This window comes from Austrofundulus limnaeus, unplaced genomic scaffold (assembly GCF_001266775.1).
Source record: "Austrofundulus limnaeus strain Quisiro unplaced genomic scaffold, Austrofundulus_limnaeus-1.0 Scaffold229, whole genome shotgun sequence".
Classification (NCBI taxonomy): Eukaryota; Metazoa; Chordata; class Actinopteri; order Cyprinodontiformes; family Rivulidae; genus Austrofundulus; species Austrofundulus limnaeus.
Window position 1 is genome coordinate 273,856 of NW_013952631.1, and position 15,108 is coordinate 288,963.

The 15,108-nt window shown below is 39.2% G+C and overlaps 1 protein-coding gene across 1 annotated transcript in view; it reads right to left on the reverse strand.

The window, feature by feature from the left end:
• The window catches only part of cntn1a (contactin 1a), a 91,917-nt gene that overhangs the window by 26,833 nt on the left and 49,976 nt on the right, over positions 1 to 15,108 (reverse strand). The window contains exons 3-4 of the mRNA XM_014019739.1: positions 11,809 to 11,839; positions 7,226 to 7,231 (exon numbers count right to left, since the gene is read on the reverse strand). Coding sequence (XP_013875193.1) covers positions 7,226 to 7,231; positions 11,809 to 11,839 — 37 coding nt within the window. The remainder of the gene's footprint in view (positions 1 to 7,225; positions 7,232 to 11,808; positions 11,840 to 15,108) is intronic.

Here is a 15,108-nt window from a genome sequence, read left to right on the forward strand (position 1 = left end):
TTATTAACCTTCAAGTTTCCTATAATCTTTTTGAGTGTAGAGTAGATAAGTGACTCAGGGGAAAGATACTAGATTATTATTGTGACTGACATTAATGTTTATTAATTAAACCTCAAGGCTTTGATGATAAGATTTTCTGTCTGCCCAAATAATCTGTTGTATTGTGACCTCTGAATCATATTTAATATAGGGTATATTATGAAATTCCGTTGTCTGTGCGTCATTTCTTGGGTTTCGTTCTTGAAAATGATAGAAGTCACTACTCAGTAATGAAGACTGATTTAAAATCAATGAATTATTTCCTGAAATAAACAGGTGGTGCCCCTTTGTTATGCTAATAATTACGAGGTATTTATGATATAGCATTGTCCGTAACATCGACAAAACAGCATATCCCTACAACTTTTTCCTGTCTGATGCTGACAATGTGCGCCAAAAATTGTGACAGAAATTGTTGTTCAAAGAGCTCGGGAAGCTGGCTCTAACTTACTCACATGGAATTAGACATTTCAACAGACTAGAAAGCTTTTGCTTTCCTCCAAATCACAACATCACACCAATTATACCAGAGATGTGCTCACTCAGGCGCCAAACCATAGTAACACATTCATCTGTTGCTTGTAGATATGTAATTGTTGTAAGCCGATGCTAGAAGCTTAAAAATGCTCACATGACTTAGCACAATCAAAACCTTTTCTTTTATTTATTTTGTTTCCATTTGAACGTGTCATCTTTTGCTGTCTGATGCACATGTGCATGAAATTTCCCTGCCCCATCATAAATACGCCTCTCTAGGTTCAAATCTGCCTTTTGCACATTCAGTACACACACGCACGCAATTATTCCCAATTACTCGTTAAAACAGACAGACATGATGAGCGGTGGCATGAATAAGACATAAACACAGGCTATGAATAAGCAATGAGGTGGAATGTTCCCAAACGCTGATTATTCTTAAAGATCAAGAGTGTTCGTAGGTGACTGCGGGATTACAGACGAGAAAGCATGCGTGAATGTGTGTGAGTGTGTGTGTGTGTGTGTTTCCTTTGAATCCTCAAGCTCTTAGAATGCACAGCTGACACCTCAATGGATGGAAGCTCTCTCTTTCAGCGTAATATCCTGCTTCTTTCCAATTCAAGGCCAACGCTTACAACTGAAGGAAAATGTCAAAACAACACATTGAGCAACCTTTGAAAGCCTAAAAGAAGATAATGATATTTATACCGGAAAGTGCAGTCATAGTACCATTAATCTTCACAAAAACAGCGAGATGTGTGGTAGTTTTGCTGAATACACATGCTCAGTTCTCAACACGTACAGTATGTACAGTAACCCCAGAAAACTGACAGTTTAACATCAGCTCACTAGATGCAGATTTAACAACTTTGGTTGACTGGAATCTTCAGGAATTAAATAGCTTGTAATCCAAAAATTAAAATAATTGACAAGTTAACTGTACCCTCGTCCACCCAGTCAGTGGTTTGTGTTTGTGATGTTGGTAGACAGGATGAGCTCCTTTTTACACACCGGCAGCCAACAGTGTTTGACACTGATGCAAATCCCAAGGACTTTAAATATGTGCTGGCTGTGAGCTAGAAATGGGCCGCTGCTGGGGTTAATAAGAAGAAAATTAGGTGAGAATTTAAGTTCTAGGAGGAGAAAAAAGGAATGAAGAAAAAAAAGTGACTGAAAGACACACAGCTCACATTAATAAGTAAGCGGAGTACAGTGACCCCATTCTGCTGCAAGACTCAGGTTGAGCTACACGAGCGTCGGGCACATGTAGAAACGGAATATAAATGTTGAATGGTGGGGAGCTGCTGAGATTCTGCACGTTGGTGAAAATAAGCCATCGGACTGTAAGTCAAAGAGACGAGCGCTGGTGGCGTTCTTTTTCTTTCCACAGAGAGTGGGATGTGACAGATGGTGGTGGTGGGGTGTTAAAGCAGGCCACTTATACTGCCTGGAGACACATACAGAAGGCTATTTTACTGTTTCTTTGCTTGAATTTACTTTTTCTGTATTTTCAACTCTTCATGACTTGACACTGACCTTCTCCTTTCTCCCTAAGGTATGTGTTGCTCTTCTTTCCTTGTTCTTTTGACTCTTATTTTTCTCACTTTAACAGCGTATCTGTTGAGCAGCTCCTCACATTTGTTCAGACCTTTTTTGTTCTGAGTCTGATTACACATTCCCACAATCCCAAGAAAACTGGACTTTCTAGGCAAACAAACTAGAAGCTGGTGTGAATGCACCCTAAAATGATTTGTCATTTCTTTTAAATATCCTTGTAAACAGCACAGTTTCTAGAAATGCCTTAGTCCACACTGAAACACTACAAACAACCCCAAATGCTGAAATAAATACGCCAGACCTTTCTGTGGCGCTGTTACACTGCCACAAAAATACACCATAAAACAGGCACCAGAGATGAAGCATGGGTGTTAAAAGCTTGTTTGTTGGCTGCAAAGTGTAAACACATGAATAAGAAAGAAAGATGCCATGTAGGCCAAAATGCAACCTTTAAAACCTTTTATTTTGTGTAAATAACAATGCAACCACAAAACTCTGAGGTGGCGTCTCATTATTTTAAACCCTATAGATATTAGGGCTCCAAAAATTCTGTTTCTGTGAGGACGCAGGGTTGAAACATTAAAAATATTCTGTGCACTCACAAAACCATGCTATGCGGATGGCCATCAGTCCACATCTGAGCTATACCTTTACTGCCAAAGTAACAGATGACATAAATGTCTGTTATTTTTGTTCCATCATATAGTTTGTGCTCCCTTTTGTACATTTCCAGGATGATGTTATAGGGCTTAATTAAGATCAGTGCAAGTTTATTTTAGCAAATGGGAAATCCAGTTTGCTGATTCCTACAGTGTTAGTTTATTGTGTAAAAACATATTGAAGCTAACACCATATTTTAGCTATTATTTCATAACTTGTGAATTTAGTCTGAAAATTTAAAAAAAAAAGTTAGTTAAAGCCATATTGGACCACCTCCTCTGGGGGAATCCCAAGGTATTCCCAGGCCAGCTGAAAAACAAAGAACATCCTCTCCCTTGGCTGCCACCTTATCTTTGAGTGTCCCGATGATCCTAGGAGCTAGGATGTCAGGGGTTTCATGACCCTGGTAGGGTCACCCAAAGCAAACAGGTCCTAGGTGAGGGATCAGCAAAGCTCAGCTCAAAGATCCCTTATGATGAGTGTCAACATTGGGCTTAGTGTTCCCTCACCTGGACCGGGCCCCACTCTGGAGCCAGGCCTGAAGGTGGGGCACATTAGTGAGCACCTGGTGGCCGGGCACAGCCCAAAGATGAGACGTGGGTACCCATTCTCATGGGCTCCCCTGTGGGAGGGGCCAAAGGGGTCGGGGGCAATGTTTGATGGATAGTGGTCGAAGGCGAGGACCTTGGTGGTCTGCTCCTCGCCCACAGAAGCTGTTACTTCATGATGTAGAAATTGTGACTGAAGCAAAGTAATTCAAATCAAAAATATTTGAAAATCGTATTTTCGACAGCTACCATAAAATGTTTGGAATGTTCAACACTTTAGCACCAAAAACCTGCACATTCAGAAATGCTTCCAGCTGGAGCAACGTTCTGCCAACGTCAAAAAATAATGCCAGACAACATGAAATAAACATGTGTTAGATGTGTCACGAGAATATTAGTGCAATGGCCCCATGAGTGCAGAGCAGGTGGAATACTTGATTCCAATAGATTTATTCATAGAAGAACTAAATAAATAAATAAATAAATAAAAGCTCAGCCTAACCTACAGGGGATCATGAACAAGAACAGAAACAGGCACAGAGCAGGTATGATGAGAATTCAACAAGTGAGTGAGAAGTACAAACTAACAGGAAGCAGTGATTACAGAGTGGCAAACTGCTGAGCTAACAAGCAAACGAGAGGCAGGTGTGAGAAACAGATTAGTGAACTGATTAATAATAAACTGGTAAAACAAGACCACTGAAACATTTTTCATACATAAACTGAAAAACAGGAATTTATAATCATCTCAGACCAGAAAACAACTGAATATACTGTTATGAGTAAAAAATGATCAGTAGATCAGTTTAATGATTGTTGGGTTTTTGGTTATGTAGTTAGTTGCTTTTCAAGCACCTGTGACGTGCATATCCTTCCAATACAAAAGTCAAAGAAAGGGTCTTTATTTAAGAAACTTGGAATAATACACATGCTTTTACACATTTTATTGCTGGCATATTTTAACTGGCCCAAGTGAAACAGGAAGTGACATCAAAGGAGATCTGATTAAGAAAAGGAACTCCCTGGATTTTGTTTACTGAAACATTGAACTCTTCTTCATCTCTCTGATAGTGACTCAAAATAATCTAAAGAAACATCAGATTCTTCTCTAACAGTTGTAGCAACGCTCTGCTCATGTTCAAATGTTACCCTTTGACATCACTTCCTGTTACTTCACATGCAAATATTGTAACAACTGTTCCTCTCAGCGGTGCGAAATAAGTTATTAATGTTATCTTTCCAAAAATGCATTCCTATTTATTACAAAAAAATGATGTCACAGGCACTTTAAAGTCTGTGTTTTCGCTGTATTTATTTTTAAGTTTCTGAGCTTGGTTTCTTTGTTGTTTTTTGTAGCCTCTCTTATCTTCTGTCTGATTGCAATCTCACCACGTTTTTAACTGTTGTCACTTAAGTAATCACTACAGTATACTCACACATCCTGGTTGTCTCAGTTGGTAATATCAGTGCAGTTGTGCATTTGTTTGTAATTGTACTGTACTTTCTGCTCTGCTGGCCGTTCAGGTTTTGTTTTTCAGTTATTCATCATTTCTGCTCTGACCTCCAGTCCTGCTGTGTTTTGCAGGTTCAGGATTTAGAGAATGTTATGCAACACTAAACCCACTGTCTTAAAAAGACTCAAAAGAGAGCCCTATAGCTTTAAGCAAATGTGTGATAAAAACGTAGCTTCAGAAAAGCACAAAGATAATTAGAAACAAAAACTCAAATCAATGCTCTTTTTCCCCATCGCCTCTCACTTTCAATGTTAAAATTACTGTTTTAACCAGACGCAGCAAATCCCTTTAATTCACAGTCTTTGTTCCTGATCTGTGTGGCTCTCAGGTTCTTATTTTTGGTTCTCTGCATCAAACCCCCTCTCTGTTTCCAATTTTGGCACCATTTGCTTGTGGATGCTCTGCTTTGACTTTTTCCAACAGGCGAGTAATTATTTACACAACAGTCAATAGAGAGCCCTCCCACTCACAAATATAAAGAAAGGAAGATGGGCATTTGCTTTTAGGCGAACCCACAACTGTCCTGAAAGAGAAAGACGTACATGCACACAAAAATACACACACACTGTAGACAGACGGGGTCTCTGGGGTCTTCTGGAAGTGATCTTTCTTGGACAGACTGTATTGTCAAGCACAGACAACTCTATTCAGCCTGCTGTAGGTAAGTTTAGACTCTCATTTGAAAGTGAAATACCACAGCCTTTTTCTGCCCTATTTTGGGATCCCATTATCCTTTCCAACATTTTATTATAACACAACATCAATTATAGAGGTTCCAACAAACTTTTAAATACATGAAGATGACTTACTGGTTATAGTGCCAGTTCTGTTGGTGATTTTTAAAGGTTTTAAATTGTAACTATGCATTTTTATATGTGATGGTTATTTTAGTTTTCATCTCCAGCCTTTGGGTTTGTTTAATATCCTAACAGTCCCATAATTATCATGAATCCCAGAGAAACGTAATTCTTTGATGATTTTTATCTTAGCGCGCTTGCATATAGTCCTACATCTGCAGCAACGTTTATTTGTATGACCAGGACAGTGTCCAACTGGGACAGATAGCATATTGTCTCCTTGAGGCACAGTAGGATCAGCGTAGCAATAATTACCCATAAACCCCTGGGCCATTTAATGAGCAGTACTGGAAATCTAATTTATCCTTGTACAGATTAACCTATTTTTTATTCTATTTGACACACTAACTAATGCATTCACTTGGTGCTGTTGGCTGCAAAGAAAACATTTATGAAGATGCACCAGACTTTGAATATTTCGACAAGTTTTACGGTAGGTCTGAATTGAAGCAAAGTGGTCTTCACTGGTTACTGTTTAAAACAGGTCTTTCCTTACTGTAACAACTTCTAAAGTCTAATCTGGCTATAATCTGCCTGACACAAACATGGTCATTTTTAGAAAAAGTGCCAAACATGGTGAGCCTTTTCAACACTAATTCTACTCACACCTCTTTCAAATGCTTTTAATATCCTCATTTATAGAGTTTTTCAAGGTTTACAGAAATTTATTAGCCTTTTTTAACCAGGCAAATCCTACTGAGATCACAGATTTCTTTTGCAAGGTAGACCTGGGCCTGAAGGAAGCCTAACACATGCTTTTTGTGTGGAAACTGGAGTAAGAAAACCCACATAAGCACAAGGAGAACATGCAAACGTCTGAAGCCAGGACCTTCTCGCTGTGACACATCAGTGCCATTGTGCTTAGTTTTTGTCTGCTCCATGGGTTCGCTCTAACCAAGGAAAACTTAGAAGTCAAAAGAAACAGATGTATTTACAAAGTTAAGCACTGCTGTGGCAGCATAAAAGTACTCACAAAAAACCCCTGAGAAATACAAGGAAAAACAAACCACTGACTTATGAAAGCACCATGAACCGATAAGGAACAAGAAGCAAGGTAGAGAATATATAGGGACCATAATGAACCTAAAAGAGAAACACCTGCAGAGAGTCATGAGGAACAGGTGAGCGTGGGCGGGGCCAGCAGCAGAGACAGACAGGAGAAACTAAACTGACACAGAATAAAGAAACAAGAAACAGAAGCCCACAGAATCTGACAAATACAAGTTTCTTTGTTATATCTTTTTTCTTCAAAGTCCCTGTTAAAGCCAGTTCCAATGTAGCTATGTGATAGCATAATAACAGGCTTTTGTATGAGCTCACTGAGAAGCAGTTCGTTTTTTCAGAAAAATAAAGAAAGTTCCTGCAGTAAATCTGAAACTCCACCTACACAAAGTTCTGACCTTTGAGGGGCTTGGTATCGATTCAGCCTCCTTCAATCTCCACACCATCATCTTTTTCCACATTTGATGAACGTTTAAAATCATTGAACTGAAACAGCATTTTCTGCCACATTTTTCTTTTTGACCTGTGGGACTTTAAGAGCTGAAAGATGCATTTACTCAAACTGAGGTATTCACCAGCACCGTGCAGCAGTTCACAGGCAGAATTTTGTACCATGTTCAAAAATAAATAAATAAATAAAAGTCATGTTGCTCTTAACAGAAGGACAATGAATGAGTGGAAGAAAAAAAACATACAAAGAGAGGCCATTAGAATGAAAGACTGCCCGCTCCGTCAATAAATCAACCGACATGCAGCATCTCAGCTTGTCTCCAAGCAACAAATCAGCACATAATTCTTTGCCCAGTTTATCAGTGTTGACAGCCCAACTCCAGCTGATTTTCTCCCTGGAACCTGCACACACTCTACACATATAAACCTGCTCAACATAAAAGTAATCCAACTAATCAAAACATCTATTTGTTTTTTTTAACTCAAACATCCAAAGAAAGGTGTATCAACCACTGGATATTTTCAAGAAAAACATATTTTACACATATTTTAGGTTTTGACCTTGTGTTTATCTTACAAATGATTGAATTTATTTATCACCACGTCTTCGACTTAAAGGTTTCAGACCATTCAGAAGAGATGCATTTTTTAACACAGAAAAGATCAATGTGAACTATTTTTGGACTCTTTCTTGGCCAGGCACTGTTATGGCTCAAGTTTCCACAGCAACCTCACAGCATGGGCAGTTTTTTTTTCTGTTACCAATAGTCGGGTGTTCGGTACAAAACCCCAACTTCAGTTTTAGCACTTTGGCTTCTAAATCTCAGCCCTTTGTTCTTTTTGCAGCGGACAGAGCAACTTTACTATCAGAGAGAATACATTTCTGGTTTGGAAATTTCAGTTATGCAAAATAAACTAATCTTTTATTTTTGTGCAGATAAAAACAGCTATATTTGATGTCTTAAGCTAAGCCTCCCACTTTGTGCAGTCCATGAGCCGTGCCAACTCCACACTTATTGTCTGAGACTTCATACTTCATATTAGAGTGTACTGACCCCCTGACAAATTCTTTATTTCCTTGCAATTTCAGTCATGAGGTCAAGGATGAGGAGGAAGAGATAGTTAGCATTTTAGCTTTAAAACAACAAAATTAAAAAAGAAGCGACCTTACCCAGGACCTGAGCTATTTCCTCCCCCAAATTTGTTGTTCGCTGAAAGTCTTTATATTCTTTTATTGATGCATCATAAAGTTTTCTAATCTCCTCCCTGAGACACTTTTCAAAATTTGACTCCACTTCATCCACAAATGACACAGATTCTCAACTTTATCAGTTCCAAACAGTACTCGCCCGACAGTTTGTTGTGCAACACCGCATACGTGGATGTAAAAAATTGATCTCTGTGCAGACCAGTCCATCGGACAGCTGCCTCAAGTGCATGTGGACCTCCACGGAGCGAAGCAGAGTATGTGGGGGCCAGTCACCAGTTGGTATGTACCTTCGTATGAGGTTAATAATCCTGTACTGGTACAGTGGGTGTTTGGTACAATAGAAAAATGAAAAGCAAGCAAAAAATAAATGCAAAAAGCAAATAACAAGTTTTACTTTGCTGTATTTTCTTTCATCTTATTTGAATTGTTAATAGTCTGACAAAAATTGTGATGCAAAATAAAGACCATATTAAACTAAAGTCATCTTATGTTGAGAAATAATGAAACTCTAGCCATTTTGGTCAAATCTGGAAAATAATCATACTTAATATCTAAAATGATTATAGCATCAGTGCTCAAAAGACTCAGCTGATACCACAACACACTGCAGCTCAGTATCTGTAAAGCAGACTTAGTTTTAGCCATTAAAATATCATTGTTGGCTAAAAGGACTGAATATTGGTGAAAATTTGTGTGTTTCTTTATATTATCCCCAACAGCTTTTCTGAAAACAAATAAAACTATATTTAATCAAGGAATGTATAATGGGTTCTTTATTTGTCCAAATAGATTAAGGGTTTTGAGATAGAAAAAAAAACACTGTTTTCTTTTCTAAAACAGCAAGCACAGTATCTGGACCTGTATAAAAGTTGGAAGGACTTAAAAGCATTTTCCATTAAAGCACCAAAGCTTCAACAATGAATCATAGTTTGCTCTAAAGCTACAATGTCAAAGTAAACAATAGCATACACAGGCTCTGTTTCACTTCTTGGATGTCCATTAAGCAAATACAAACAACTGTTACTTTTTGACTCTGTATTTTAACATGTTTTTTTCTCCAGCTTAATCAGATCCCATAAAGTGTGCCATCTGACATGAATAAAACAGAATTTGTCACAAAAGAGTAGAACAAAAACTCTAAAATCCAATGAGTGTGAACTGAAAATAGCTCATTTATTTATTTATTTATTTATTTATTTATTTATTTATTTATTTATTTATTTATTTATTTATCTCCAGCTTAATCAGATCCCATAAAGTGTGCCATCTGACATGAATAAAACAGAATTTGTCACAAAAGAGTAGAACAAAAACTCTAAAATCCAATNCACACACACACACACACACACACACACACACACACACAGAAAACACTTTGCACATCTCACTTTACCTATCGTGGTCCCATTGATATTTGTCAGAATTACAAAAATTCCAATCAGCTGGAACAAATGAGGCAGTAAGAACTGCCTTATGAGCCCAGTAAGCTGCGTAATATCTCCCTCGGTAAATTGGGAGGCCAGTAATTGCTTTTCTGTAGGATGTCACAACAAAGTTTGGCAATTGCAGCTAGCCGTATTACCTCCCGTACCCAGCAAACATCTGTTTGTTACAATGAAGACTTCAAAGGATCCCTGGRTCTTGAATTGCATTTAGCTGCTATTGTGGGCCAGCAGAGGTAATCTTGATTAGGTGTTTAGACTGAGGCAGGGTATACAGTGGCAGAGAGCTTCCAAGAGCTTTGGTCTAAAGCTATTAAAAGATTGTACATTATGTTCCCCTGGCTTTGAAGTGAGGGCCTGCGAGAAAAGAAGGGACTCTGAGGGCCGAGGGCCAATAGCAGAAGATTGATCTGCTACTTCGCTCTTATATCAAAGGAGGCCCAAACCCTCCTGAAGCCAATCATTTCTACTGCCACTCTTCCACTTGGCTGGGCTAAACATTTGCAGCATTAGGAGATTGTGTACATTTAATAACACGTCTAATTATCACAATTTGCCTTCAGATTGCTGCTACCCACAAAAGACCAATGGAGTATTTCTAAAAGGCTTAATAACAACTTGTTTGCCTGGACTTGTATTGGTTTGTAAACGTGATGCTATTTGTGCTTTTAATGTGAAAAGGTGCAGAGAAAAGATCTGTACTTTGACTCTGGATTTTTTTTATTCATTTACTTATTTCTAACCTGTCTTCTTGTATTRTTTTTTATAATCAGTGTGTGAAATCAAAGCAGATGTCATTTTAAAATCTGACAGTGACTTTTAAAGTGAACATAAGAAACTTGTTTATCAAAGAAATAAAAAAAATGATCAGCAGAGGTCACCTGCTGCCTTTCATGCCCGAGTCTTTGACTCGTTTTGCTCAAACCCTGAAAATAACATTAAGCACAATCTCACGGTTTGTCACTGTTTATTTTTATTTGTGCTGCCTGTCATGGCTGTGGCAGCCATCTTGAAATGGACCGACTCCATCAGTAGATCCAATATTACTTTCTGAGAGTTTTATGAAAATTCGTGAGATATTTTGCTACAAACAAACATAAGCAAAAACATAATTGCTCAGCTTTTGGTTACAGGCAGCAGATGATTTAAATGACACATTATAATATTGCAATAAGCTAAGTGATCATATAGTAACACATGAGTCATTAAAGTGAAATCAGACTTGTTAAATATTAAAGCCTCTCTGAGTGAGACAAGCTTTTGAGAGGCAATAGAGAGAACACTAACAGGCRGATAAAAACAGGCTGTGAGATGAAAAACCAGGCAGGGTTAAAGGAAAGAAAGGCTCTGGCTCTGTTTACTGCAGCACACATCTAACGGCTCTTGACTATGTAAATGGTGATGATATGAGAAGCTGTAAAGAGCCGGGGCTCAGATGGAAGAACAGGGTTCAGCTTATTGGAACCAATCCTGTTAGAGTGGAGGCCATCCTGACCAATTAAACCACTGTGCCAGGTGCAGGGACGTCTAATGGCCCATTGGTAAGCATGCGTCTGTGATGTTCCTGTTGTACACATCAAGTTCTAATGGGCCCTGCATAAACACACACAGGACTCCATGTATGAGGCAGAGCATGGGCCAGAYAAGGGCAGATGGGCTCCTTTGTCAAATGAAGTTTCCAGACCAGGTCATAGAAAACAACACGGAATATTCTCAAAGCCGAAAACTGCAGACACACAAAACACCAAACTAAACGAGCATATAGCTCAGGCAGAGCGGTGAGGCAGAACAAAAAGRTTTTAGTTTGATTTATGTTTGAGCAACAAGCTGAACCTTTACACTGGAACACAAATAATTCATCTGGATTAACAAGAAAAACTGGTGCATCTGTGAAAACCCACCATTTACTGAAGAAGCTGAAACTGGGTTGTTAGCTAAACACTGGCTAAATGCTAAAAGCAGCAAAATGCTAGCTAAATAATAACAGGTCTAACTAAAAGCTAAAAGCAGAACAAAAGGTTTGAAAAAACAAGAGAGCCGAGTTTCTAAAGGAGGTCAGGCACCTCCTCATGGACTGATGCACCTGTTTATAAAAAGAAAATAAAAATTAATACAACAAATCACAGTGCTTCAAATGTTTGACTCATGTTCTGTGCAAACAGCATTTATTTTTATAGAAAGATGAAATCCTAGAATAAAGAAATTCTTAAGTCTTTTCAAGAAACTTGTTACTCTTTCAAAGAAAAAAGAATAGGAATGTTAAAAGAATCACACTAAGACAAGTATGTTCTTTCAATCAGATTTTCACAATAAAGTGCAGCTTTAGGAGTCAAAGGAATTAACTCAAAGTTAATCCATTTGAGCATATTCATGCTTTTCACTCTCTGATGCTGTTTACAGATGGTATCCACCATTACCGTTGTAAAACTGGAGAATTTGAGACTTTAGCTCAAGATATTTTCTAAATAGTACCAGAGCTCATGATGGGAGGTATGCAAAAATCGCCTAACATATCTACAAAATTTTGCATTAAGTGCCTCAAATGTATTTTGTATTTCATACTAATACCATCCTCTTAAGAATGCTTGTGTATTTTGTGCACCATGAAAGACTGAGCATTTGCTGGGATGGGAATAGTTATCAGAGACAAGCTCAGTTGTATCTCAGAAACTGAAATGTATATTTTTAAACAACATAGATAAGAGGTGAGGTTGCAGGAATCAGAGAAGAATTGTCTTCATGATGGTGCAGCAGTAGAGTTGTAAATGACATTGCTTCATCTACAAAATCAACACAACAATGGTGTGACCCGGAGGGGCATGATTGTGAGGAACAGCTTCTCAAATCTGAAATCTAGTGGTGAACTGTCAATTAATCACCACCTGGAGGGTTTGCTGAGAACACCTGGCAGAAGAACCTAAGAAAGATCTTCAACTCACACCTCCATAAGAACTTTAACCGCATGAGAGCTAAGATGGGGGCCATTGAATCCCAACGGGCCATGTTCTGTGCCTCAATTTTCAAGGCAGCTTCTTTGATCTGTGGCTGCAAAGTTATGGGTGATTATTTCACCGATCATCCTTGAACTTGGTGATGGACATCCTGGAATAGAGAGGCTGTCAAACTGAAGAAGGAGTCCTATTGGGACTTGTTGGCTGGTAGGACTCTGGAAGCAGCTGAGCAGTATCTACCAGCCAAGCAGGCTGCAGCCTTGACGGTTGTTGAAATAAAAGCTCGGATGTGGGATGTTTGTTGAGGCCTTGGATAAAGACCCTTGATTGACTCTGAGGAGATACTGGCAAACCATCTAGCTGTTAAGGTGGGGACAGTGGCACTTCACTAACACTGTGCTCAATGAAGGTGGGTCCTGTTGACCTCAACCAGTGATGTTGTCAGGAGGTGGAAGGAATAACTCTCATACATTCTCAAACCCACCAGCACATCTTCAATAGAGAAATTTAAGTCCGGAGATTTCAGAGCTGTTTTGTCCATAACCAGAGCCAAAGGCTGTGATGTAGTTAAAAAGTCCCACAGCAGCAGCCAGGGCTCCAGGTGTGGACAAGTTCTGGCCTGATTTCCTCAAGTTGTGGGGCTGTCTTGGTTGATGCATCTGCAACATTGCATGAACACCAGGGGCAGTGTCACAAAGGTCTTTTCAGGGGTATTGGAGATGAGAGTCCAATTGATAGATGAACCTCAGATTCAGTATGAACAATGTTGTTCCGTCCTGGCCCTGGAACACTGGACCAGTTCTTTACCCTCACTAGGGTCATTCAGGGGTGATGGGGGTTTGTCCATCAAATCTACATGTGTTTGGACTTGAAGAAGACATCTGACTGTGTTCCTCAAAGTACTTTGTGGGGGTGCTCTGTGAATACGGGATTGTGGGGTCGTTGTGATGAGCCATTCAGTCCCTATGCAAGCAGTGAGAGTTTGGTTCACATTGCTGGCAGTAAGTTGAACCCTTTTGGGGTGGGAGTAGGACTCCACCTAGGCTGCTCCTTGTCAGGGATTCTGTTCAAGCATTTTGGGGTTTTGTTCATGAGTGAGGGATGAATGGAGCGTGAGATTGATGGATGATTCTATGATTCGCTTTCACAGTATTTCAGACTCTGTAGCAGTCTGTTGCAGTGAATCAGGAGCTGAGATGTAAGGTAAAGTAAGAAAAAGGTCTGCATTCTGACCCTCACCTATGGCCACGAAATTTGGGTAGTGACCGAAAGAACAGGATCACAGAGACAGTGGGTCAAAATTATTTTTCTCCACAGGGTAGCTGGGCTCTCAAGAGATAAGGGGTGAGAAGTTCAGATATCCAGGAGAGACTCAGAGTACTGCCACTGCTCCTCCACATCGAGAGGAGCCAGTTGAGGTGGTTTGGGCATTTGGACGCTTGCTTCAGGCAAGTCCAAATGGGAGAAGGAATCCTGAGGAAGATCTAGGACACACTGGACAGACTATGTCATGTGATTGGCCTTGGAGTGCCTTGGAATCCTCCCAGAAGAGCTGAAAGAGGTGGTTGGGGAAACAGAGGTTTGGGCCTCCCTGCTCAATCTGCTGCCCGACAACCTGTCTCTGGAAGCAGCAGATGATGGATGGATGGATGGAATTTTTATAAAAGGAGAAGCGGAATAGATGAGGAGTGTGACAGAAGGATGGGACACCATAAAATTTAAACAGATGATATGGAGAGTATACTCACTTGCCAATAATGTAAGATTGAATGACCTAATTGTAATAAATCTGTTTGTATGTTATAATAAAATATAAAAGAACTAGGTAAATAAATTGTACAGCACATCTTTGAATAACTTAATAACTAGTAAATAACTAAAATACAGTATTTTAGGCTGAAGCTCCCAGTCTTTTAAAAATCACAGCAACATGTCAGATTTCTACAGTCATGATTAAACAATAACACTGACTAATGCTGTTGTTTTATCTACTCTGCTGCAGCACAAGCATGAGAGTGATCAAAACAAACTAAAAACATCCTTCACACTCCTGATATTGTAAAATGTTTGTGAGTGATGTCATAGGTTTAATGTCAGTTTTGTTGGTTTTAAGTAATAATGTCAACTTGATGTCCTCAATCTACAGCAAGGACTAGAAGCTGCTGTCTGTTCAGATAAAACACAAACCTGTTCTTGAACTTTCAACATGAAGTGTATGAATGTGTTGCAGTTATGGGAATGAACAATATGCTTTCAAAAAAGCATGTTTATCAGCAGCCACTCCTCACTAAGTTTTATTTTATAAAAGAAACAATGGGCCTCATGCAAGAACCGTTCGTACGCACAGATTTGTTCTTAAGTTGTGCGTACGAGTGATTTAGGAGAATTTGTGGCATTCACC